The following is a 27,411-nucleotide window of genomic DNA, read 5'->3' as shown; positions in this document are numbered from 1 at the left end:
AAAATATCAATCTGGATTTCGTACCCACCACAGCACAGAAACAGCGCTCATTAAAGTCACAAATGACCTATTGCTTACTGCTGATTCTGGGGCCTGTTCAATCCTAATTTTACTAGATTTAAGTTCTGCATTTGACACTGTTGACCATGAAATCCTTTTAAACCGCCTGGATACAAGGAGACAAGACCATATAACACCTGTCCTTGCTACCCTGCATTGGCTACCAGTTAAATTTAGGATTGATTTTAAACTTTTACTCATTACTTTTAAAGCCCTACATGGCCTTGCCCCCTCTTTTACCTCAGAGCTACTTGTACCCTACGAGCCTAGTCGCTGCCTGCGCTCCTCTAGGATGACCCTTCTAACTGCTCCAACAGCCCGCCTAGCTTCTAAAGGTGATCGGGCATTTTCTATTAGAGCCCCACAGCTGTGGAACTCCCTGCCTGAGGAGCTAAGGTCAGCTAATTCATTGCCGTCTTTTAAGTCAGGTCTTAAAACCTACTTTTACAGGAAGGCTTTTTTAGAGTAGCTCTGTTGTTTACCCCCTTATTGTTTTTATTGTTTTTATTTTTTTTATTGTTTTTATTTTTTACTCCATTTTTTCTATTTGTTATATCAATACAAAAATCAAATCATCAAAAATCAATACTGCTGATTATGGTTTTATGCCTTTATCCTGACTGTTTTATCTCACTCTGCAAAGCAGATCAGTTTTTTGTGGTTTTATGTTTTTCTAAATGTTTGTGATGATGGTGTTATTTTTACTTGATCTGTAAAGCACTTTGTAACTGTGTTTTGAAAGGTGCTATACAAATAAAGTTTTATTATTATTATTATGAGAATGTTTTAATTTGACATAACACAATACAAGTATACATCTCACTAGCTATAGTTGTGAGAATTTAAATTGATGAATGTAAGGGACAACAAGTCAGTCTGACAAAGAAACCAAATACAGTGAAGGTCCTTGTCATTTCTGTGTGGATACTGGGTCGGCCGCCTCTCCCTCTTTCCTGACTACTTCCCTGTCTGCTAGAATGACACTGTGTTTGGAAGATGCATCATATTATTTTATGCTAAGAAGTCTACATTTAAATGAACAGGGTACAATATTTCAGGGGTCAAATGATTGAATTGTTATACATGTTAATCTGGGTGTGTGTTATTTTTTGTGAAACTAGCCACAACACCTCGCAGTCTCTGGCAGTTTGCTGTTGGGCACAGGGGTGGCTCTGTGTTGGGCACTGGGCCCAACAGGGGTGGCTCTGTGTTGGGCACTGGGCCCAATAGGGCCAGGGGAAGGTGTTAAATTTGTGAGCAAATTTAGGAGGTGTCTTGCTGAATTGACCACTTCTGAGTTGTCTCCCTGTCAAAAGTATAAAAATGGAGCAGTAGGTTAGAAGATACATCATATACTTAATAATAACCCAATAATTACTAGCTAGGCACAATGATTGTGGCAACTCAAATCCATAAAAAAATAATGTAAATATATATATTTTGCAGGTCCATGAATGTCTCAAATGGCTAGCGATAAGTCTACTATGGACTTTACATGGCAGCTAACAAGCTTGATTCAACCACAACTTGAGAAAAATAACAGTGAAGTGGTAGAAAGGCACATTAGGCTATATCATTGAGAAAGGAAGTGGAAGAAAAATGAGGGATGACCATTAATGATGACTTGTTGTCATTTTGACACACACAGAGAACATCAAGAACCTCAACAGTTGTCATCTATGGCAAATGAATATAGTATTGAGATCCTCTTTATCTATCATTCAGAAATCACATAATATGCCTATGTTTTGGCCAATTACTGACTATATGAGAGCTATATTGCTACCATGCAGTGGAAAATGCCTGAGAGTGCTGAGAATGTGATTTTGCCATCCCGTTTTCCACTCAATTCAATTTTGTATCCAATAATCCAACACTAAATATTATTTTACTGAAGTACTACTAATAAGTAGTTTTTATACCATATCAGTATTAATAATAAGAAGTTTTTATACCAAACACAGAAGTCAGACATAAAATTATGGTGACAAATTAGTGAACCATGGCAAAAGTATGGCCAATGCATGCTGTATAGTGCAGCCTCAGAGGAACCATTCCACTGTCTATAAAACTGTGATATGCACGTTCAGAGAAAAAATGTGTGCCAAAACAGTAACGTTACTGTATGACACCTAACATACAGACTTCTACAGGTCATAGTATGCTGTAACTTCTCAGACTGGAATGAAAGCAAGTACTACTGTATAAAACATGAAATACACACTACTACACATTACAGCGCTAAATCCATGTAAAGTTGATCATAGTATTAGCATAGCATAGCATTGTAATTGTCTGGGTATAACTGTTAAGGATTAGTCTGAGCCCGAGGTGTTGCAACGAATAGGTGTTAGAAGGGAATTAGAACCATGTGGTTTGTTGAAAATCTCGGTCGATTAAAATAATCAATCAATCAATTCAATCTCAAGTAACTGATCATAATATGAACGGGATGACGTTTATAGTCCGAGTCAAAGTCAAGGCAAGGGGCAAAGAACGCTAGATAACTTACTGTACATTAGCGAGTATTTTTATGAAATAGAAATAGAAATAGAAAAGCACTGTTGGAAATCCACATGAGATGCACACGAGAGCCATCCACTTAATTAACCCGTTTAATCCCAAATTTTTCCCTGCAAAATAAGTGCATGCATTTCACTCCTTAGACCTCCCTAACATACTGTATAATATGTATGAATTTTTTCATTTCATGTTGGTTATGTTAGTGAAAATGTAGGTTTTATACTCGGCAACAATTGTTGGCGGTGGGAAACCGCATAGTCTAAATTTACACAAATTCTTCAATTTGACTTATTTACACATGTAGAGAATAAAAATAACATGAACATGAGTAACATATTATAACTAGGCATGGTTACAAATGTGTTTAGAACTTTATTAGATACTTTTAGATATTTCAATGCATACTGAAGGGAACTAACAAGGACACAACACAATTACTGTATTTCATAGTCTCATAAAAACGGTTAAATAACCGTAGAGCTAAGTGTGTTTGAACTTACAAAATAAGAACTGATATTAGTTTGTAAAAAATGAAATCAATTATCTCGTCAAAGTGGTTCCTTCTTATTGCATTTGAGATGGCTGCATTGTAGACATCAGGGTCATATGGCCAATACATGTGCCTCCGTGGTACTGAACTGTAGCCAGATGCAAGCAGAACCCCATAAAAACTCAGCAACTCATCCATGCTCAGATCAAGTGCCTTCCCTTTGATTTGCATTGAGTAGAGGTTTGACATCTCAACAGTGAGCTCCCTCAGAGTAGGAGGATATATCAAAAGGAACAAATCAACAGGGTCAGATTTAGTTTGTTTTATGCAATCTGCTGCAGTTGGACCATAGGTCACAAAATCTGGAATACCAGATGTGGCTGGGCGTTGTGATCTTTTTTTCCGGGTTCTTTTTTGTTTGGGGATCTCATTTTCCTCAGGGCATCATCTTTTTCTGGTTAGTGTTCTGGGTTTCTGGCTGGACACTGTGGGAGATTCACCAAGGTTACACCCTGCCTTTCCGAAACCCCGCTGTTCCGAAAATAGACTTCCATTCTTCGTAATGGCAATGGGGTACCCCTGACCCTAACCCTAACCCTAACGGGAAGTAATTGGAACTTGAAAGTCATATTCGGAACAGCGGTGTTTCGGAATGGAGGGGTTTCGGAATGGAAGGCCGTCCCCATTCACCAACTAGCTGCAATGGGTTTTCTTCACCACCAAATGCTGCCGGAGTGAGAGATGAGGGAGTGGGGGAGTTGTGGGGGCAAGGAGGGTTCTGGGGGTAGTTCTGGACTTATCAGGTTAAAAGCTTTCTCATCCTCCAGATGCTTCACCATTCAGCAGTCTAGCAGGCTTGTTTCGCCTTGGTACTCTCTATCTGAGCAGTCACTATCACAGTCACTTTCAATTGCATCTTTTTCAACTGTAGGAATGACTGTTATGTAGCACACATCACTTTGGGGTTCTTTTAAGTCTAGAAGATCCAAAACCTCTGATAGTTTTAAGTTGTGTATAGAAAAACATAGGAAAAATAGAATGAACAGCTAAAACTTTTGACACCTAGCATAACGTGATGACTATGTGTTATGCTAGCGGCAACAAATGTTGCCGTGGTAACATTTACTCATTTTATGATCAAAAGATTTATGCAGGCATATAATTCTCATTATATATCAGTAGTAGACCCTTTAAATAATATATGTGCAAAATATTTCACTTACATCTGTTAATTAAGGTATTTTAATTACTTCCTCTTGTACAAGTTTGAGGCAGACATTTCCCGCCAGCGGTGCAAACAGGAAGTGAAGAGGCCTGGTCATGTGACCATTCACACTAGTTACATGACATTGGTACAATCAGTGATATAGTGCACTACATCATGTACACGATGTAGGGTACGACGGGAGGAGAATTCGGACACTACACGGGTAATTTTCTGAACGTGGTTATGTCAGCAGATGCGCCAGATACTTATGTGACGTGAGTGGGCGCGCCGAGCATAATGTAAACAAACCTGACGGTATAAAGATGTGATTCTTCGTGGGTGTGTGTTTCTTGGTCAATAAACTGTTGAAATATCAATGGTGGTGAGTTTGGTTTTGTCAGCTACTGTTTTGTGTCCTCGTCATGAGCTGTAAATGCTCGAGGTTGTGCACAAGCTGTAACATACCTAGCGAGTGCAAATTAACATTAGTGGTCAGTAGCTATTTAGCTCGTAAGCTATCGGCTACTTTCTTGCGAAAAAAGTCGTGTTCTTCTCCTCTGACAAACCACGACAGCATTGCATCGTGGGATACGGGAGCACAATGTAGTGTACATCGCTTGTTCACTCAACTTTGCGGTGCATTGTGGGTATTTTGTCGTCCACTACATAGTGGATGAAATCAGCCACGGAGAATTCGAACCAACACAACAAAATCGCGAACGCACTATATAGTGCACTACATCCGTGATAGGGGGCAATTTCGAACACAGCTCTTGACTTCGATTGCTAGCTTCTAGGTCGGTCTCAGTCTCAATGACTTATCCATAGTATTAGAATTCACATTGTCCTGCCAACGAGAAACAATCTGTTTATTCTGATTAACATCACATTTCTATAACTTTTGCTTTGTTTTCTGTCCCCACAAGCTGCAAGCTGTGTCGCTCTCTCACTCTCTATAGCTTCCTCCTCCTCCTTTCTTTTCATTCAGGCTCCCTTCTGATGGACCTCGGCCCCTGGGACCATCTACCTCTCCTGGCTCCTGCAGCCTCACATACTGTCAGATCTGGATTGTCACAGCCTGGGCTCCGCTGCACCATTGCTCTCCTTTGTTTCACTATCTCCTTATTTCTATAAAATCTAGTGACTCATCACTCTGATCTCTATGTCTATTACTAATTGTCCTGCGGGGCCTGCCCCCTTCCACGTAGACTTGTAGTCAAGACCGCCTAAACAAAGACCAAGACACTACCAAGACCAGAGAGCATCAAGACCAAGACAAGACCAAGACCAAGACAGACCAAGTCAAGACCAAGACTAGTTCAGCTCAAGACCGAGACCGAGACCAAAAGATGAAACGTGAGTTTTAAATATTAAAGATACACACAATTATCAACTTGAAATTGCATTATTTCCCATTATAGTAACCAAATTACACTGTATAATATCAGCATCACTGAAATGGCATAGGCCTAATGCTTAATCAATCACAACGATATGCAAATATTATTCAAAGGCCAATGATGCCATATATTTATTCAAACAAGGCCATTATAAGCACAATACCGGATTAAATACATAGACACACACGCAGGTGCACCAAAAATTGCATTAAATCAAATGCAAAATACAAATAGTTTACAAAACTGTACTTCAAATTGTACATTAACAAGAGGAAGAACTGGTGATCACAAGATTCTGTCACCTTGATGTGTGCAATGGCATCTCCATTATAACACACTTTATCAATATATGTGAAGCCTGTAGTGTGTGTGTGTGTGTGTGTGTGTGTGTGTGTGTGTGTGTGTGTGTGTGTGTGTGTGTGCTCTCACGGATTGACAGACTGTGTGCAGCTACACCGTACCGTACTGTACCCCCCGGGTTCTTTGTTGTGTGGCAAACAAACTCTTTATGGTCTGTAAAACCAAACCTGACGACTGACAAATTCGCCGACATTTTGCGTCCTCCTCCATGGATCCATCACCGTGCTTTAGAGGGGGGAGGGGGGGGCGTGAGCGGAAGAGCGCCAACGCCGTTTGTGCCACAAAATGCATGTGATTGGTACCACTTGAAGGGGGCTTATAATGATATCAAAAAAAAAAAAAAAATGTGCCTGCCTGGATATTATAGGTTACAAATCCCTTCGAGACCGCTCGGCCAGTCCGAGACATTGCGAGACCGAGAGACCCGAGACCGAGACCAAAGACTGTCGAGGCCGTGACAAGACCAAGACCTACTTCCACGTCACCATGTGGACAGGAGGCCTTGTGGCTCGGTCCGTCCTGGGAGAGGGATCCCTCCTCTGTGGCTCTTCCTGAGGTTTCTTCCATCTTCTTTTTTTTTCCCTGTTAAAAGAGTCTTTTTTTTTTTTTTTCAACAACATGGCAAGTTTTTCCTCACTCGAATTGAGGGTCGAAGGACAGAGGATGTCGTTCACTGTACTGACTGTAAAGCCCATTGAGGCAATGTGATTGTAATTTTGGGCTATATAAATGAAATTGGATTTGATTTGATTTGATTCTTTTGACTCCTCTGTCAGAAATCTTGCGAGGAGCACCTGGTCATGGCTGGTTTATGGCGAAATGATATTCTTTCCACTTCCGGATACTGGCCCCAACGGTGTTTACTGGAACATTCAGATGTTTAGAAATACGTCTGTAAGCACTGCCATCAGTATGTTTTGCAGCAATAAGGTTGCAAAGGTCTTGAGAGAGCTCTTTGCTTTTACCCATCATGAGATGCCCATTGTGTGACACCTTGGTAATGAGAAACCTTTTTATAGGCCATCAATTAGGACTAAACCAGCTGATATTAATTTGCACTGATAGGGGGCATTCTAAATACTGACAGATTTCAGCTGGTTTCTTGGCTTTCCATGCCTTTTTGCACCTCCTTTTCTTCATGTGTTAAATACTTCTTTCCTGTGTCATTCCACTTTATTACGCATAACTTAATTTATGGCCATATATGTTTTGATTTCTTTGTATGTGTGGATTACTTGGGTTGTTCCCAACATCTGGTGACAATTTCATGTCAACAGCCCCAAGAGAAATATATTTACTGAGAAAAATGTTGACGCGTTCAATACTTATTTTCCCCGCTGTGTGTTCTATGTATTTGTATCTATAACAGAAATCAGAATGTGATCATCATTTTTGACTTATAGAATACTCAATTGAAAACAGAATAAAGACAATCTATTTAATGTTTTGACTCCGCAACTTCATAGATTTTTGTGAATATGTTTATTCTGAATTTGATGCCAGCAACACATTTCAACAAATTGGGCCATGGGCAACATAAGACTGCAAAATAAATGCAAAAAAAGGTTTCTTGACTACTGCTCTCAGACCTTTGGACCCAACTGTATATGAAGTGTAATTTAAGAAAATTACCTTTATATGTAATGTAAAAATTCCACATATTTTAAGATAAAAAATAACATGCAAACTATAGGAAAAAAGGGTAAAAGTTTTAACTAATACTGCTTTTCCACCAAAATAAGCTGATCTACACAGGCTTTTAAATGCGGGTCAACCTGCTAAAAATCGCCTATTGACCCCATTCCCACTTCCGGCAGGCAGGGCAGCCCGTCTGTGATTTTTATCTGAAGCATTACGTTATACAGTGCTGCTTGAAAGTATGTGAACCCCTCACCAGTTTTTATCTATGAAATGTCAGATTTATGTTTATCAATTGCATGTACTTGTTTAGTGGGACTTGTTTAACCCATTAAGGCCTAAAACGCCTAAAAAAAAATGCCTGTAAAACCTATGGGCGATTTTGGAAAGAACCCCTAAAACCTGAGGTTTTCTGGAAAACAGCACCCAGGTGTCAACGTCTACTAAAAAGCTGATATCTCAGCCTCTGTAGGAGATAGAAACAAAATTCAAAATGTATTTAAGAGCTTACACATGTGGCTTTGACAAGAATAATGTTTTATTTGTGCAAATCTTTATCAAAATATTTAAAACATTGCACAAACTATTACAAAGTTGAAAATACAATTATCATGCCCATTATCAATCTCATGACTATAAAAGTTATTATTTCTTATCAATAAACGTTTTATTTACAAAGCACTTTCCAAGTCGAACAGACGCAAAAGTGTGCAACAACAAATAAAAAAATAGAAAAAAGTTACATTTACACCTAGGATGTAGAATAAGTATACTGTCATCATCAAAATTTCCTATAATTATCATAGATCATAGTAATAAAACATATATTGCACTTTACATTTTACCAGTTTCAAAGTGCAGTCAGAAAAAACATTATTATTTCAATTATTATGATTATGATTATTATTATTATTATTACCTCCAGATTGCCACAAATCTGTCCCGGGACATGTGTTTAGAGAGGCTGGTCTTGAACAGATCCTTATTTCTCCTCCAGTAGTCTCGTCTAACAGGCAGTACCATTAGCCCCATCGCTACGCAAAGTCCGATGAAACTTTTTCTTTTTCTCCTCCGGTAAAGCTCTCTGTCTCCGCCATTGTTTACAATCTGCCTGAAGCACATGTAAGAATCACCCTCCTTATTATGAGCCTATCAGCGGCAGAGTAGGGCGGGTCTTCACTGATAGACAGCCTATCATGTGTAGGGGGTCGTGGCAGATAATGCGTTATATAGAGGCTGCGTTTCAGTGCCCCGTCACTCTCATTATATGGCTATACCGGCGCTACACTGGATCTAATTTTGTCCAAACGACTTCAAATGACACCAAAGTTATCTGGGTGAGTAAATGATAATAATTTTTTGCTAGAAATAAGGTCCAAGTTGTAAAAAACGTTAGTTATCCTTTAAGTGGAATTTTTGACCAGCGGAAAAGGGGTATAATAAATATCGACATGACAACAACACTTGACTAGGGGTTTCAACTATAGCTACTTCAACCACTAGTTGGTGCTGTAGGCAGCAGTCAAATAGTCCTGGACAAAATGCCAGCTACCACAGCGGAGGGCGCTGACATGCAGTTAAAGGCTCCAGGTAAATAGGCTCAACATTCGTATGCATTGAGGAAAGATGGCAGGGTGGATGTAATACGCAAACAGGACAATGACAGCCAGTAATGTGTTGACCAACACCTGATCTATTGTTCTTTTGAGTTACCACCACAGTTTGGCTGTCATTTTGGTGAGTCCAGCTTCCATTCTTATCACATCATCTAAAAAACAGTATATAATGTTTAATGCTGTTGTTCATTGTTATAGCATTTCATGCAACTTTATATACCGTCCCAAACATAGATTTTTGCCAAAATATGTTGTTGCTTAAGTGCTTACATCTATCGTCAGGCAACCTAGCTGCCAGCTTCAGGCAGCTGCATCTCTTTGATGACAGCTGGTTATTTTGTTCTTTTGTTTAGAATAACTAAATCACAATTTATTTTCTTGTTATGTTTATAAAATGTGATCCTACATAGTGTGACATGTCACAGTGGAATGCTTGAACAAAATAAAATTGGCTTGTTGATGAGACCAGCTGCAGATGAGTATGAAGGGCAGGATGGTAATTCATCACTAGGGTGGTTGGACTGGATTGCTACAGTTAGACATCATTGCTACAGTTAGACACACGTAATAAACCTTGTAATGTCTTTATAAATGTATAGCGAAGTTACATAATAGTCTCACAACCATAATGCCAAGTTGTTACAATATAATGAATTGAATGACAATATTTGGTCTACTACTGGGTCCATACAACCGCAATTTACAGTCAGCTGTTACAAATTAAGGCAACTTAAAACTGACAGCAGAGCAAGGTCAAAATAAGACTGCTATCTTATGATCTTCATGTGTACATTTACATTACAGCTGACTTAGCTCAGCTTTAGCAATGCCACAGTACATAGAACCAGTCACATCCCCCTACCAATTTGTGTTGTCATTGGTTACAATAAAGCAATGTTTCAGTAAACAGACAGTGTTTGATGTTACTTACCAGTCTAAAGACACATTGTGCGTTCATCTTTAACTTGTCCACAGGTGTCTCCAGTATTAGAAAGCCTTGACAAAATATACTCCTATTTAGCTTCTTTTTACATTGCTTTCTTTCTCTGCCGCGGATGTTGTTTCTTCTCAGGAGTTGTTTGGGATGATCATAAAAGTCGTTTTTCTGAAGCTTCTGCATCTTTGTGTTTACTGAAAAACTTACTGAGGCTGTTAACTTCTCTGCAGTAGTTCCCTCCGGTGCCAGCTCGACTTCTTTATCCTCCTCTGTGCCACAGTAGATGCTACAGTGACCCCTCAGGCCAGGAGTTAATATCAAAAGAAGGGACAGCTTGAGGGGCTAGAAAGGCTGCAGTGACTCACTATCACCCTACTGGCCAGATGGACTTATTACAATACAACACAAGGATGTGATTGACACTACTAACAATCATGAAAAAAATGTAAAAACAAGAAGCAAACTAGACGTTTTGCATGTTGCTTCATCAGATTTGCTTTGTGCTTAATTGCCAACAGGTGTTGACCTCATTATCTTATGTAAAAAGGTAATGTATGTTTGTAGTTTTGTATGGTTGAATTGTGGTGGCTATTGCCTATTGTTTTTTAAAATGACCTTGTTGGATTCTCTGCTGATCAGCACCTGATTATTAAATAAACACCTGTTGGAAATTAAGCACAGAGTGAATCTGATGATATGCAAAACACGTAGTTCACTCCTTGTTGTTTTAAATGCAAGAAAATAGTGTCAATTGTATCCTGGTGTTCACTGGAATATTGATTTTTTTGGGTCCACTCTGTATTTTCCGAGTTCCCAGAATAGATATCTGACCTAAATGTGTACTTCAGATGATTTCCATCCACAAGTCTGAAAGAAAACAATGTTATGGAAGCAAAATAGCCCAAAATGTCATGGTGGACCTGTGCAGTAAATAGACTTAACATGCAAACATGCAGCTGTGTGATTTGCATAATGTCTTACAAAGCAACAGATGATGAGGTTCAGTATTTGAATATGTCAAACCCATGTTAAAAGGCTGACTACTGTTGCCATGGTTGTTGCCAACAAACACTGCTACTAACTCAAATAGCATTAAGGAATAATTCTGACTTGAAATGCTCTCATGCTATAGACCTGACGGGTCCTGTAAAACAAATGAAGACCAAAATGAGAAAATGCAGGATATATACGGAGATGAATGGGGATGGATGAGCAGCTGTGACAGCCTCAGGCAGTTTTTGTTGTTTGAAGTTGTCATTTTTCTTTTAAAGACGCTGCTGACGCACAAGCCAGAGACTCTCAACCAACACTATTGTCACTTTTAACTTTTAAGATGACTATGTAACCAGGGAAGGCTCTGGGAAACCTTGAGAACGTTTATTGTCAACTAGAAAAAGTGGATTTAGTTCACTGCCCCTCATTCCTTGATTCCTGTGACCCTGAGAAGGATTAGTGGTTTGAGATAATGGATGGATTGATAGATTGGGGTGTGACCACAAAACCAATAAACATGCAGGTGATATAGCAACTGATTTGGACAATACCTGGAAAGAAAGCATATTTTAACACTGTTCAGGTAAACTGACACTGGTCTTTTCGTCAAGATATCCAGAAATTTGCCTTTTTTTTCCTATAGTACCAAACTTTGGTCCCAAAACCGAGGTATGTACAGACTTATTTTTGCCGTTACTTACTTACCGTTACTCAAAATAACACATATAATCTAATTTATTCAAACACAACCCAAAGAGCGTACTACTGAAAAACATCAAAGAAATGTAATTTAGTTTAACTACAGCGCCTCTCCATTGTAGTTATCCTAACCCCAAGTGCTAACCCACTTGATGCTAATGTTGCTGCAGCAAATACACTTTCCTTTACCTAGAACCCTATTCATGGTGTTGAATCAAAAATGTTTCCAAACATTACCTTTTAGATGGTTCAGTGGAATGATCAAATGATTAAATATGACCACAGTGTTTGCCATTTATTGATGACACAACATGTTATTTTTGTTTATTAAATAAAAACGTGAACACGCAGTTCTTGCTATCAGTTGGACTCTTGTATACCAGCTGTATACAATCAGGTCAAGAACTTTTACAATTCGATCTTTGTGAGTGACTGTGAGGACATTCCTGAACAAATTGAATGACTCTCAGCTCAACAGCCATGGTATTTAGTAATGGTTCCTAATTCGTAGCTACTCCTTTTGTATCCCTCTTCAACATTCTCCATGTGCCTACTGATGCCTTTATCCCTCCAGACAAATCCCAAGCAACTGTGACCACATCCTTGCAATTCTTTCCCTGAAAACTTCAACTACAGCAATTAGTGGACTGCGACTTACACTATGCAGGGGGCTTGGGAACACAACATTAATAGACCTCGGAAGACCTTTCAGAAGAAGACAACAATGCCTTTCCGGCATTCCACAGAGAATATGTACGTATGCCCTAGAGCAAGAAGGGGGAGAGCTCACATTCCCATTTGTACAATTAGCCCCTGATGCAGTACAACAGACAGATGTCCAAAAGGTCTTGTCAAGGATGAAAAAGCCTAATTGAGATTAACTGTTTAATTCCTATCAATTCACTCTGATCTGTAGAGCACAAGGCAATTATTCAGCCTGTTTCCCATAAACCTGATGCAGAAAAAGTCGCTCCAGACGTTGAATTAAATCCAGGCATGGGTAGCAGTGCATGTGTGTCACATCACAAAGAATTTCCTTCCATCCGTCAAAGAGAATTACAAGCATGATGGGACATAATGTGCTCATTGTGTGCTACATCATCACTTCTTATCTTCAGCAAGAGGAATGCCATATTAGGGTTTAGGGAGCTATCAGCTTTACAGTTATTTGAGGTAAACAAACTAAAGGTTCGTACAGTGCATTAATGCATGTTTAATAGCATTCAACACAACACAAGTCAACACAAGGACCAGGAAAGGAAACATCTTTTTACAACGTTAAAGTCTTTTAAGTCAAGATATCCGTAAACTGACTGACCTAAAAGAGGCTCCATAATTAAAAAAAAATTGTACATTATACTAAGAGGGTAAGTCTATGGAGCCAGAACAGTGATAATCAATTTTGGCATTGAAAAGATAATTTGTCATTGAAAACAAACATGAACTGACAAAGGAAACATTGGCATTTTGCCATTTGTATTTGAAAAAGTTTTACTGGCAAACATTTGGTCCTTAAAGAGTTACATTGAAAAAAATAAAACACAGACATTAAAAGGTATTTCATTGTATTTGTATATTTTGGGGGATTTTGATGGGTTTTTCAATGACAATCTTCAGATTTTTTCTTCATGTCTATTGAAATGATGTCAGTATTTTTTTAGTGTCACTGGTTTTCAGTTTTAACTTTTTCTCAATTTTAGGCTCTTTTCAGGGGTGCTCAATCACATCTATATTTCATCTCAGCACCCTGAGAATTTGAAAAATAATAAGCCTGTTTGCAATTTTCTTTATTATAATCCCTGCCCCCCTGAAAGAAACAGAATATATGTATGTATTTTATTTACCTGATTAATGTGCACCCATTTATTTATTTATTCATTTATTTATTTATTTATTTCAGGCATGTCAGTTAGACAGTCATCATCACACATCATCTTGGTTAAAATCATACAGTACACATGGCCGAAAGGGAAAGCGGGAGAAGCAAAAGCGTATCTAGTCCCGCCCCCGTTACCCACAGAATACATTATTTTCAACATACTATTTTTCTTTTGACATTTTGACATAACATGTTTCAGCAGCAGGTAGCAATCAGAGCTGCATTCCAGCTCTAGACAGTCAAACAGACTACGTGTGTGTCTGCACGTGTCCATATCAGTCCGTCATGAGTGAACAACAGTTTCGACTTGTTGCCTGGCATGTCACAAGGTCACAAGGTGGTCCAATCGATAGAGATTATTTCAGTGATTTGGTTATTAACTGGGATGGTGTGAGAGCCCGTATTTGCCTTCTTTATTCATCCATCTCTTCTGCAGCTTTCGCCGCGCTTAGCTTCGCCATGACCTCTCGATTTGTAACTACGTCTGCTCGCATCCTTGCCACATACTCGCAAATTGTGGAGATGCCAGATCGCATCTCCACCACAGCACTCCGAGTTTTTGCGTTGTCCGCCCTCACATTGGCTTGCTCAGCAAGTACCGTGTGAGTCTTAACTGCGTTTTGCTCTCATTTACAGTGGCACTTGTTTCTCTCCTCCTTTGTCTGTTTACCACGAGTGTACAGCTGACACGCAAGTCTGGCTATGTGTGATTTGCACAGGCTGGGCTCCTCCACCAAGCAGAGCAGACTGAACCCAGGGAGAGACAGGTGTTGTGCTTTTACACAACATTAGTAGGGAATCTGGGTTAAATTTGGCTATCAATAATAGTTGTTAATTATGATAAATAATGAGATCCAATTTACATTAGATCGCCTCAGGAGCACCACCCTTGAAGATGGGACAAAATAGTTAATTAAATAATTCAGTCTCATTAAAAGGTACTAAAAAGTCAGTTTGCCACTCTTAACTAGCCATAAGCCCTTATATTATGCAATATTAAATAGACAGCATGAAGGTTCAAAAGTCTTTTATTAAAAACAAACAATGGAAATACACAATCTAACTAGCATGTACTATATAAAGGTGTGGGTGGGTGACTGTGTGTGTGTCTGGAAGATCAAAAGCAAAATGGTGGTCTTGGGCAAAGAAAGACTATAAACAAAATGGCTGATCGAAGGGGACTACAAGATGGCCGACGAGGGTTGCACTCAGGTCCAAGATGGTGGATCACCACTTGTTTCTTTCATAGGAGAGAACAAAAAAACAATGGTGGTGCTCACACCATATGCTCACTGATATCACACATAGGTATGATATGGTCCAGGCTGAAGGAGTGTGTGTGGGAGTGATGTAGTGCCAGGTTAGAGAAGATGGTTAGTTGCATGCAAAGACCCTGAGTCTGTGTGAAGCATAATTCAACTAACATCAACTTAGCCACATAGCAAAGCAAACTACCAATAACTTGACCGGAGATCACAATAACACCCAAACAGTGAACAAACTCATAGATTGAAAACATGTGCATCACATCAACCAGAGCTAACAGTCCTGTGCTTAGCTGTGCTATGCTGTGTGCTATCTAGGCCCAGTTCAATGTTACCAGTCTTTGAAGAAAAGGTGCTGGTGTTTCCTTAGCTGATGAGGAGAATGTTGTAATCCCAATGTTGAACAGTGCTGTCCTTGCTGTGCAATGTTTGATGAAAGAAAGTGGATGGAGGAAACTGGTCGCTCCTTTCCTTTGCAGGGATAGCAGCTAGGTGCTTACTTGCTTCGTGTTCCTTGGAGTGTGGAGTTAGCTAGCAAGCTTTGCGTCACGGCTGCTGGTGCTAACTGAGCTGAAATACTAGCAGGACCTTTATTCGTTGCTGTGGGGAGAAGTTCTTTGGGCCTGCTGGGAATGCAGCTGGTAGCTCTCAGGAGAAGAGCTGGGGGCAAGGCCCAGTTGGAGCAAAGCTGGAGAAGAGCTCTGGAGAGCAAAGAGGGCAGTTAACCCCAATGGGGGAAGAGGTGGAGAAGAGAGAGAACAAAGGAAGGAGCTGGAGTTTTGAGTACCTGGTCAGTGTAGGTTCTGTCACCTTGGCCAACAGGCTCATGGCATTGGTCTCTTGGCAGTCTTTGAACCTAGGTGTGAAGACGGGGGAATTTTGGGGAACTGAGTTCAGTTCAGAATCTATTTTGAAAACAACAATGATGACTTCATCTTTGGGTCCCAACACAGGTGACGTTAAGACACAACTTGAGTTGACTATAACTCGCTGTTACATTGTTGTATGATGCAACATGAATTTGAAAGCAGTAAAAATGTTGAGTGTGTTTCAGAACTTTTTCAATTTTATATATGGCTCCAAACAGCCAGGTTCAGGTGAGAGTAAGGTTAACTGTTAACTGACATCATTGCATTGAGAGGGAGAGAGAGAGCGAAAGAGAGAGAGAGACAGAGAGAGACAGAGAGAGAGAGAAGGTGGCCAAGAACATATACAGCTCTGGAAAAAATTAAGAGACCACTGCAAAATTATCAGTTTCTCTGATGTTACTATTTATAGGTATGTGTTTGAGTAAAATTAACAGTTTTGTTTTATTCTATCAACTACTGACAACATTTCTCCCAAATTCCAAATAAAAATATCATCATTTAGAGCATTTATTTGCAGAAAATGACAAATGGTCAAAATAACAAAAAAGATGCAGTGTTTCAGACCTCAAATGAAAAAAAGAAAACAAGTTCATATTCATTTATAAACAACACAATACTAATGTTTTAACTTGGGAAGAGTTCAGAAATCAATATTTGGTGGAATAACCCTGATTGTCAAACACAGCTTTCATGCGTCTTGGCATGCTCTCCACCAGTCTTTCACATTGCTGTTGGGTGACTTTATGCCACTCCTGGCACAACAATTCAAGCAACTCAACTTTGTTTGATGGCTTGTGACCATCCATCTTCCTCTTGATCACATTCCAGAGGTTTTCAAGGAGGTTCAGGCCTGGAGATTGGGCTGGCAATGATCCTTCATTGGTCCTTCATCCACACCTTGATTGACTTAGCTGTGTGGCATGGAGCATTGTCCTGCTGGAAAAACCAATCCTCAGAGTTGGGGAACATTGTCAGAGCAGAAGGAAGCAAGTTTTCTTCCAGGATAACCTGTACGTTTGATTCATGCATCCTTAGCAAACACGAATCTGCCCGATTCCAGCCTTGCTGAAGCACCCCCAGATCATCACCGATCCTCCACCAAATTTCACAGTGGGTGCAAGACACTGTGGTTTGTAGGCTTCTCCAGGTCTCCGTCTAACCATTAGACGACCAAGTGTTAGGCAAAGCTGAAAATTGGACTCATCAGAGAAGATGACCTTACTCCAGTCCTCTATGGTCCAATCCTTACGGTATTTTGCAAACCTCAGCCTGGCTCCTAGGAGCCTGTTTAGAACCATTCTTGCCGTGCACTTCATTCCAGCTGCCATTTGCCATTCTTTTTGTAGGTCACTTGTTGTCATCCTACGTTTTTGCTGAGTGACATTCAAATGAGTTGACGGTCATCCCAGTCAGTGGAGATTCGTTTTCACCCTCTACCGGTCTGTAGCTTTGTTGTCCCCAATGTCTGCTGCTTGACCTTGTTCTTATGAACCACCGTCTTAGAAATTTTAAGGATGGAAGCAACCTGACGCTCACTGTTTCCCTCTAAAGCCAGAATTTAACCCTTCTTTTCCTCACTCAAAACTTTTCTTTTCAACTCTTTTGGCATGGTCAATATTATAGTTATTTTTTGATTACAATTTCTTTTGAGGTACTACTAGCACTAGTTTTTGCCACCCAGCTGGTCCTATTGCAAGAGGATAGTGATGACCACAGCAGTGGTTTTTATACTTTTCCTCGTTAAATAAGATTTGGGTACAGGTGATCCCTTAATCAGTACCTCATTAAGTAGAATGAGGTGTGCTTGTGTTGGAATTTAACAGACACTTGAATGGAGTGGCTGTCATACATGTAGAGATGCTGATTTCAGAAAAATTTGCAGTGGTCTCTTGATTTTTTCCAGAGCTGTAGTTGTAATGCAAAGTCAGCTAGTGATTTGGCCACATTCATTGCAGTGGAATAATCACTGTATTAATAAACTGTATATAGATAAATGGAAGCGTTCCACTTAAGATATGTCTTAAAAATACTTTGTTTGCTTTATTTATTATAAGATTTGATGTCATCTTCCAGCTGCATACAGTATGTTTGTGTGTGGTTGTCAGCACAAAAAGGGAAAGACAAGGATGGAGAGTAAGAACCGTGTGAGAGCAAGAGTAGAAACTACAATGCTATAGTGGCAAAACAGTAACTGTTTCGCTGTCAGATTGTTAGCAAAATAAAGAGCTGTAAATGTTATATTGTGCGTGTCATTCCAATCATTTTTATTATTAGTTAACAATTGTGGGCTGCAAAGAAGGCTACAAAGTGATGGCATGGTCAATACATTCAAAGGTACATACAGTTGGCTACACACTGTGTGGACAATATAAACGGCATGCACAACAAGTTGCAAAGGGGATTTCTGTAATTTTTGGTAACTCTAAAGTACTCTATTGCATTACTTTTCTCAGTAGATAGTGCAGTAATGTAACAAATTACTATCTAATGGCAGTAATCTTGTAATGTAACCAGTTACTTTTAAAAGTAACACTGCCACTGCTCTTGTTCCAGCACAGCAATTATGTAAATCCAAAATTAACTTTAATCCAGCCCGGTTCTGTGTGAAAAACAACAGCAGATCGAATCAAACTTAAAATCAGTTATGTTCAGGTGGATGCAAGTAATCTGATAAACTGTCTCCAGTGAAGTCATTCAGTGACTGAGTTGCATTGTGGGTAATGTAGGTGGCAGGTTTTGATAAGGAAGAAGAATGCGTGAAATAAATAAGATGATATCTCTGGTTCTTTGGTTTTTAAACTGTCCAGCATTATTATAGGAATACACTGATAGAGCAAAACCTGGAGCCTGCATTACCCACAATGCAACTGAGACACTGAATTTCATCGCTGGAGGCAATTTAGCAGATTACATGCAGCTTCCTCTGGAGCCACAAAAGACTTAATAGCCTACACCTTTCTTTTGTATTTTTTTTTTTTTTTTTACATATGCATTAGTACTCCCCAAGATCTGTAAATACACTTTAATGTGTAGTTACCTTTTAATATTGAGATAATAATAAAGACTTGACAGCATTGCAAAATACTGTGAATATATTTAGGTTTAAGTCCTTTAGTCAAACAAAATATGCCAGGACATACTTTCCACAATTTAGCCAACAATTAAGTGTTGCAGCATAATTTCAGATTCCACTTGATCAATTTTGAGGGAAAACATGGGGGCAATTTATATTGGCACTGTGTTCTTATGTTGTTTTTAGCCATTCAGTGTTGGAAAATACTCACCAAACTGATAGGGATACTATAAGTTGGGTTTGGCACAATCATTCTCCTGTAACAACATACCGGTCACTCAATCATAGCTGTCCCTCTATTAAGAATGTTGATATCACGTGGTTTTAGCCTGTACTTTAATCCGCAGTCCAAGATTTCCACTTTCCCCCTATGGTTAGGTGTGGTCAACAAATGGCTTGAGATGCACGTAAAAGAGTACTGTATATAACCACAGACTTGCTTTGTGGTGAATTGCAAACATCTTTGTTATGGAGTGGAAGTGTAGCTTACACAGCTGCACCTATAACACCCATGTGCACATTATACAGTATGATTACAACACAGAATCTGTGAATGTATTCTTTTAAGAGTGTCACAACTTAGACACTGGAGCACTGTTTTGTGCAATTTATGCAGCAAGGAAATTTCTTACCATTGGAGTACTTCAAGCTTAAAAATATCACCTCCTTTTTAAAGTTTAGAATGTCAATTTATCAATTGATTCACTCATCTACCCAAATCAGTTTGCATTGAAATATTTTTAATTGCTTACAGCCAATATTGGTATGTGCGATTAATGTTGATTAATCAAAAGGTTTGTAATTAATTAGATTATTTTTGCTTGACTAGTAAAAATATAAGAAACTATGGCAGCCAAGTGAGCACAATCTATCAGCACCATCCAAATTGTAATCTTACACTGCATGCTTCAACAAAATCTATATTCAAATGAGTCTCCTCTCGTACTACACGTCCATTACTTCCAAATTTTTCAGGAGGGCCAAAAGAGGGCCAAAAGAATATTTAGACTGTATGAAGACTTGTTGTGCCTCAGAGTGATAACACTCACCTGTTAAAGCAGACGCAGTCTACATTTTATTGAATTAATGAGCCTATATCCTGTGGAAGGAGAAGCCTACCATGTGTCTTTTCATGACGTTGCCACGGGTGTATAAAAAGGACGCCACCAGAGCGGAGTGTTTCTGGGGGCTGGGACTTGCAGATTACTGTACAAAAATACATCTTTCCAGCTCACAAAAAACAACTTTATTCACTGATCTGGGTGAAAATGCATCTTATGGCTGTTCTGCATCTACTCTAGACAGATAGCTTTATAGCTAAAGTTAATGCTAACTACTGCTAACAAGCAGCCTCCCAATGAACACACTGGGCCGAGGCCATACACAGGCTTAAAGAACGATGGAGGCCAGTGACAGTACCGAGGTGAATAATGGAGTTTTCTGATGGACAGATAATGGTAGCTCTGTTGTTAAATTAACTGCTAACCTAACTGCTGCTTAAATGTAGCTGTCCTTAGGTAGTTAGTGGTCCTATTTGCGGACTCAAACCTGGGGTAAAGTAGCCAAATGTGTCACTGTCTTGCCATATTCACTGGGAGGGAGTCGGCTAGGGAGTCAGGGCAGAGCTGGTGGACAGCTAGCTCCACTGCGGGAGGATTAACGCACATTCAGCACTTTGCTACCGTAACAAAAATCAATATCCGCAACAGGTCCTTCCCTAGCTACCCATTCTTAAAGGAAACTCATAACTATGCTGAAGCAATTAGCACACCACTAGCTGTGTCATGGGGACTTTTCGATGGTGATGTCTAAGTGTTTAACACTTTGGACCAAAACAAGATCACAACTACAAACCCTAATGTGTTTGACTTTGTTCTTAATGTGACGTCATGAGTTGGCCTGTTCTGTAATCTTTGAGATGTACCTCTTTTTCTAGCCAGTTCCCACAGTACATTTCTTTGAAGCTCTAACCTACTTTAGTATTACATTTATACTGTTATGCTATTTCTATTGTGTACATACGCGCATTGATTGATATATGAACTTTACCTGTTATGTTTTGGTTTTTTTAAATGTTTGTCATTCAGTAGCGTAGATTTGTTAGTCCAGGTGTGTCTGATGGCATTTTTAGGGACGTCTGTTTATGAATGGGCCATGCAAGTCCACAACCCTACTTAAGACAGCCTCCCCCATTGTCTTGTCAGATAACCTGATGAGGGTCTAAGTTGTTGTCAATAAACTTAATCGCAAGTGAAGTGGACAGTGTGCGGGAGTCTTTTTCCTGACTTTCTTCTTCCACTAACATCAGGCAAAAAATAGTCTTCTTATGTGCAGCTGGTTTGGTAACTCTCAGTTAGTCAGTAACCCGCAATTGAATAAAACAGTGCCCTTGTTTTGGACACTTCAGCTCTCTGTTCACTCAGGTCAGGAATGTCAAGATGGTTTTCTTATGGTCCATGGCACACAGTTGTGTAAAGTTGATCTCGATGCAAAAGAAATGTATGCATTTTTACTTCCATCCCCACAGGCTGACAAGATAAGATACAACTCCATTCATCATGCATCAGCGAAATTGATCACTGATCATCATTATGATTTGCAACAATTGTTAATTTTGCTCCTAAAGGTTGCTGTTGAAAATGCTAGTAACCAGGCCATAGGAACTATTTTCATGCACTAGAGTTGGGGTGCATTTACATTTTCACTGAATCTGAATAGATTCTATTTATGTTTAGGTTTCAATAATAACAATAATTTAATATCTAGCTAAATTAATACCTGAAAACCTTTAACCAGATGTAACTTAAGTTGAATCACATCCAAGTAGTAGAATTAATTGGTATTCCAAACCCTGATAACAACCCAGATTCCAAAACAGCTGGGACACTGTAAAACTGACAGCAGCTTCACCAAGTGTTCCTGAGCCCATGTAGTAATATCCTTTATGTAATCATGTGTTTTACAAAGTGGTGAACCTTGCCCCATCCTTGCTTGTGAGCCTTTCAGGAATGTCCCTTTCATACCCAATCATTATACTATCACCTGTTAGCAATGAACCTGTTAACCTGTTGAATGATCCAAAAAAGTGTTTTTGGAGCATTCTACAATTTTTCCAGTCTTTTGTTGCCCCTGTCCTAATTTGTTTGGAACGTATTGCCGGCATCAGATTCACAAGAAAAATTACGAAAATCAATGAAGTTGATGAGGGAAAACATTAAGTATATTGTCTTTGTACTCAACTGAGTATATGACAAAAGGGATTAGCAAATACACACAAAAAAATCACATTCTGTTTTATTTGGCCTATGTTTTACACAGCATCTCAACTTTCAGAATACAGGTTGTATGAGCTAATTTCCAATCTTATGTTCTTGGAAAACTGCAGCAGCATGTTCATTAACCTTTAGGACATTTACTGAGTTTTGCAGGCTTTTCCTTATCTCTTTCCTTACTAAAAACCCTTATTTTACTGACTGTTGGAACTTCAATATACAACAGAGTGCCTAAACACAAAATACCTAAGGCACAAAGAACAGTCTTGTGCAGTATTCATCAGTTGTATCTTTAATCTTGTTCGTTCACCTCTAAACAAAAGCTAAGAACCGAAGCTAATGGAGAGAAGCACATTGATTTCTGTCTGTGGAAGAAAATTATTTCCGACGGTGCATGCTGTTATCTACAGTTCTACTTAATCTTGGTTTTGCATTCATTATTCATGTTATCGACAGGCACTCTGCTGGTGAGCACTGTACATCCCTACAATATGTCCAGCTTGATAAAATGTGTCAAACAGAGCATGTATACTGTACTGTACTGTTAGATTTTCTTTTCTCATTCTCTGTATAGATTTTGAAGTTGAGTTTCAGTTGAATTTAAAACACACAACTGGATCATTAATCTGGCATTTTGGATGTTTTCCCACTGGTGTTTATGGTTTAGAGATATTGACATTTGCGTCTTTGTATGTTAGCACTGGCATCAATGCTTGTACAACTCAGTAAATAATCAATCATCTTCCTGAACAAAAGAAAAATATGTAAAGATGGACTGTAATCAGTGCAGGGGTAGACAATAAGGGAAATTTCAATCTTCTTTTGAAGATCACTGGCGCCACCATTGTAACCACTGGCCCAGGAATCGATAACGCCATAATAACGAAAAAGAACAATTTGATTAATCATTTAACATTTATTTGAATACTGCAGTACTGAGGTTACAGTGCAAATACATATCAAAAGTGCAAACAGTGCTGAATTACTGAAGCAAAATCAGTTCTTCCTCCATCTCCTCCTCAGTTGGTTGATTTTTGCGCCCCCCTCCTGATGCCCAGGCAGTATATCCTTGGCGTCTGCTTCTGGGCCCTGACTGCCACCAGCTCAAAACAGCCTTCTCTGCTTTGAAGGTTCCCACATTTGGCCCCTCAATGGTCAGGTACATGAGACGAGTGAGACTTTGTGTTGACAGCTTTGACAGCCAGTCGCTTTTCACCCTCTTCATACAAGAGAAGCCCCTCTCGCAAACGTCTGTGCTGATAGCCATCGTGAGATAAATCTGGGCAAAGATGCCGAGGTTCCTGAACTTCTCCTGTAGATCAGCTGTAAAATAGAATAGCTGTTAGTAAATGGCAAAGCAGGGAGTAAACTTAGTTAATAGAAATATGACAAACAATTTAGCCCTACATACCTCTCTGGAGCATCAACAGGAGTGTCTCTCTGAGGGTCCCAGTGCGGCTTCCTGCCCAGATCTTGTACAGTCTGTACTCTCCCAGTACCTGATTGATTGAACACTTTATTAGCAGTTTGCAGGAAAAAAGCACGGGAAAGTACAGTTCAATACGGTCAACTAAGAGGATTACTGTAAAACCCAAGAAATCACTATGGCTTGTTTCAATTGGGGTCCTTTGTACCTCACTGGCTGTGGTCCCCTCACGCATAAGGATGCTGTCATAATGGTGGCACAGGGACTCCATGTCTGCTCGTCCATGGAGGACAAAGGCTTCCTTGGAGTCATCTGTGCTGCCAGGTTTTGGCCACATGTGGTGATCCAGGGCTGAGAATTTTCCCACAATACTGTCAGCAGACAGCAGGTCCCCCAGACGGCTCTCAATATGTTTGGTGACAAATCTGAAAATACAATTCATGTCAGCATCCATATTTCAAGTGTTGTCAAAGCTGTCAAAGGAGTTATTTATTAACCTGTAATTCTCTTCCTCTCAGGAACAAGTGTGTTGTCTGTTGAGGTGTTGGTGAGCTCCACCCCTCTGTAGCCAGTCGTTGCAGCAGCCAACATCCTCCTGTGTTGCTCTCCTGGCTCCAGAGACAGCTCTGTAAGGCCATTGATGCAGGCCTCAGTGTACTGCACTGCCTCCCCTGGAAGAACATAGTTACAGATTGTCATTTACCCTGTAAGACCACATTCAGCATATATTAAATAGAAAAACAAAACACACAGTATTTACCTGGTGTCAGATTATCCTGCTGAAACTGGAGGCTCAGTGTCTTCAGAAACTCCAGCATATCTAGCAGGAAGTGCATGAACTGGACATTCTCATAGCTTTTGAGGTATTGGAGAATGTTTTTTGCTCTTCCCACTACCGCAGGTGATGGTCGGGGTGTCCGCTCTGGGCTGACCTGGTCCTCAAAGTGTGCCACAAAGACAGCATACCCATTACACAGGATCTGGAGGAGAAATACAACATGACATTTTTTATTTCATACCTACTTAAATTGTTCTGAATTACATAAAACTTTGGAAAGGTATCAATTGAACAACTACCTGTGTTGCCTTGTAGATGTAGGGCAACCACCTGGCCTCCTTCAGGTTTGTAGGTTTGAGGACCTTGTCCTCCAGTGCATCTGCCAGCACCCTCAGTTCCCTGAGTGCCTTAGGGGAGTAGTGGTACTGCATATACAAATAATGCAGTACCTCCTGCAGCTTTTTAATCCCTGGCTGTGCTTTAATGGCATCTACCATCCCCAGCTCCAGCCTGTGTGCCACACAGTGGATGGAAAGCAGGTGTCTAATCTCTTCCTTGAGCTTTGCAGCCACACCAGTCTGCTTCCCCATATTGACAGCTGCACCATCAGCACAAAAGAAGACCACCTTCTCCTTCCACTTTTCCAGACCTGCTTTCTCTAACACTAAAGGGGGAAAAAAAGCAATAATTCATTGGCCAGGAACAACTTAACATGATCACTTTACTAAATAACCTATTCTTATTTGCTTACCCGACTGTACCGCAGAAAGCACACCAGCTGCATGTGCATGCGTGACATCCTTGATGCCAAGGAAGGACTGGACCACCCCCCTCTCCTTACTGAAGAATTTTACATACACTATCTCATTCTCTAGGATCCCACTATCAGTTGCCCCATCAATCATGACGCTGATGTAGTGGGCATTCTTTATGTCAGTAAGGAGTTGCTCCCTCTCCATGTTGTAGATGTCAATTGGGAATCTGGAGGGAAATAAGTGCATTTCAGTAATAATGAAGAAATTGAAAAAGGTAATTAAGTTAGGAATTTAGTTGAAGTTCTCACCTTGCACATGCCTTATCTGACTTGTAGCAGTTTGGCATGTTTGAGCCAGTCCTGCTGTTGAGCTGCACCAAGTCAGGAAAGTCAATAAATGGCTTCTCTTTCTTTACTACATAGTAAGCTGTGTGGAACATGTTCTCCATTTGTTTCTTGAAGCCTGCATCCATGTCACAGTTTACATGTACACCAGCTTACACAGCAGGTGTTTCACTCTCTGACTTCTTCCTCTTCAGGCACCTGATGTGAAGCACTTTTTTCGTGAGGGTCAAAGCCAGTAGCCCTTTCTGCCACATGGCCCTTGTAGAGTGGAGAAGTCCTCAAATAAACAAAAAAAAACCCCTCACAACTCACATCTCCTGCCTGTATTCATCATAAATATAAAAAAACTAGCTACTATAATTTCTATAAAGCAAGTGTTTATCATTAGATAATTAAAATAATAGTCATAATCATAATAATTCCAAGTTATTATTAATAATATAATAACAATAATAATTCAAACACCGATCTACAGTGTGTCACAAATGTGTGTCACAGTGTGTCCTGTTTTCAAGCGAGACTGTTATTTTCTCCGTAGTTACACAGCAATGCGTTATCATACACTAATGTTCATACACTTAAACTTTTCTCTAACTTACTTGTCTGCAAACGTGGGCATTGACCTGCACAGTTCACAGTAGACCTCATTTTTTCCCTCGTCATACCCCAGCCAATTCCAGCGGTCTCGCCACTGCGGCTGGAACTTTCTTTCCCTTTTCTTTTCGTAATTCCTCTCACTCTCTCTCAACTCCTCTGGTGCCTTTCTTTTCTTATCTTTTTGTTTTTTGCCCAGCGTTTGGCTGGGTACTGGGGGTTTTAGAAACATTAGCTACTGATGTCGGGAACAGTACCGATGAGAAACTCCGTGTCAACAGTCGGCAGTAGTGAGCGAGCGGCACGCGGTAAAGAGCGAGCTGTGCAGGTGGTGTGTTTACGTCCGAGGGAGAGCACAGCGCTGGCTGTCTTTGATCAGGATCACATAACACTATGTGTTAGCGGTAATAACGAGACGAGATTTCACAGAAATCATTGCAAAACACAGTACCACAGGGAATTAATGTGAAATTAGATTTTTTTTTACCGGACCTTTTTTTTTTTCAAGGCATATTTTTCACTGGCCCAACCGGGCCAGTGCTTGGAGCATTCTGGTGGCCCGGACGGTTTTGAAAGTACGTCCGGGCCACCGGGGCCATTTATATTGTCTACCCCTGCAGTGGCTTGTAATGCTGAAAGAAATTGTTTCCTTTTTCCACTGATTTGAATTGGCATTGCTAACAAGAAGCTGCTGCCAATTTAAGCCATTCTTTGATCTTGGTGTGGCCAGGTCATGAATGAGGAGACCGACACAGTAGAATAATTATTGTGGGTCTTTTATTCCCCGACTGCAAGTTATAAAAGAAACAGCATTAACACTGCAATTTTGAGGATTTGAGGTAATCAGTATAAAACAAACTAAATATTTTTCCTCACTGTAGTACGTCACACTTACGGTAAACCTCAGTTAGTTTATGAACTTCAAAACACTATCTCTGTGTCCTAGACATTTGCTCCAGTTAAAAGTGACTCTAGACTTGACTAGACAACAGTAGTGGCTCTTTCTGAATAAATAAAATAAAAACAGAAAAACAAATAAATACATTTTCCCAGCCACATAACTCATAGTCACATTACAGAATATTCTTTAGTTCACAGAAAACATACTGTAAATTACACTAATGAACAAAATACATTTTCAAGTAAACATTCTTGCATGAGCTTAAAACACATTTTGTGAATAGTCTTAAACTCACTCTCACTCCTGTGTGCAGCTTGTGCGCCAAGTCACAC

The 27,411-nt window shown here is 39.8% G+C and overlaps 1 protein-coding gene across 1 annotated transcript; it reads right to left on the bottom strand.

Annotated features, from left to right (window-relative positions):
* Window positions 1-23,515: 23,515 nt before the first annotated feature.
* Window positions 23,516-24,542, bottom strand: LOC311271714 (uncharacterized protein). Its single transcript, XM_084377505.1, has 5 exons — window positions 24,468-24,542; window positions 24,205-24,378; window positions 23,916-24,132; window positions 23,693-23,780; window positions 23,516-23,604 (listed from the first exon to the last, which is right to left on the bottom strand). Exons 1-4 carry the CDS (start codon window positions 24,523-24,525, stop codon window positions 23,705-23,707), a joined length of 525 nt encoding a protein of 174 aa, XP_084233631.1. The 5' UTR covers window positions 24,526-24,542; the 3' UTR covers window positions 23,516-23,604; window positions 23,693-23,704.
* Window positions 24,543-27,411: the final 2,869 nt, after the last annotated feature.

Source organism: Pagrus pagrus (assembly GCF_965226575.1).
Source record: "Pagrus pagrus genome assembly, chromosome: 16".
In the NCBI taxonomy this organism is placed as follows: domain Eukaryota; kingdom Metazoa; phylum Chordata; class Actinopteri; order Spariformes; family Sparidae; genus Pagrus; species Pagrus pagrus.
The sequence above is the reverse complement of the archived record's forward strand: the minus strand, read 5'-3'. Positions and strand labels throughout refer to the sequence as shown.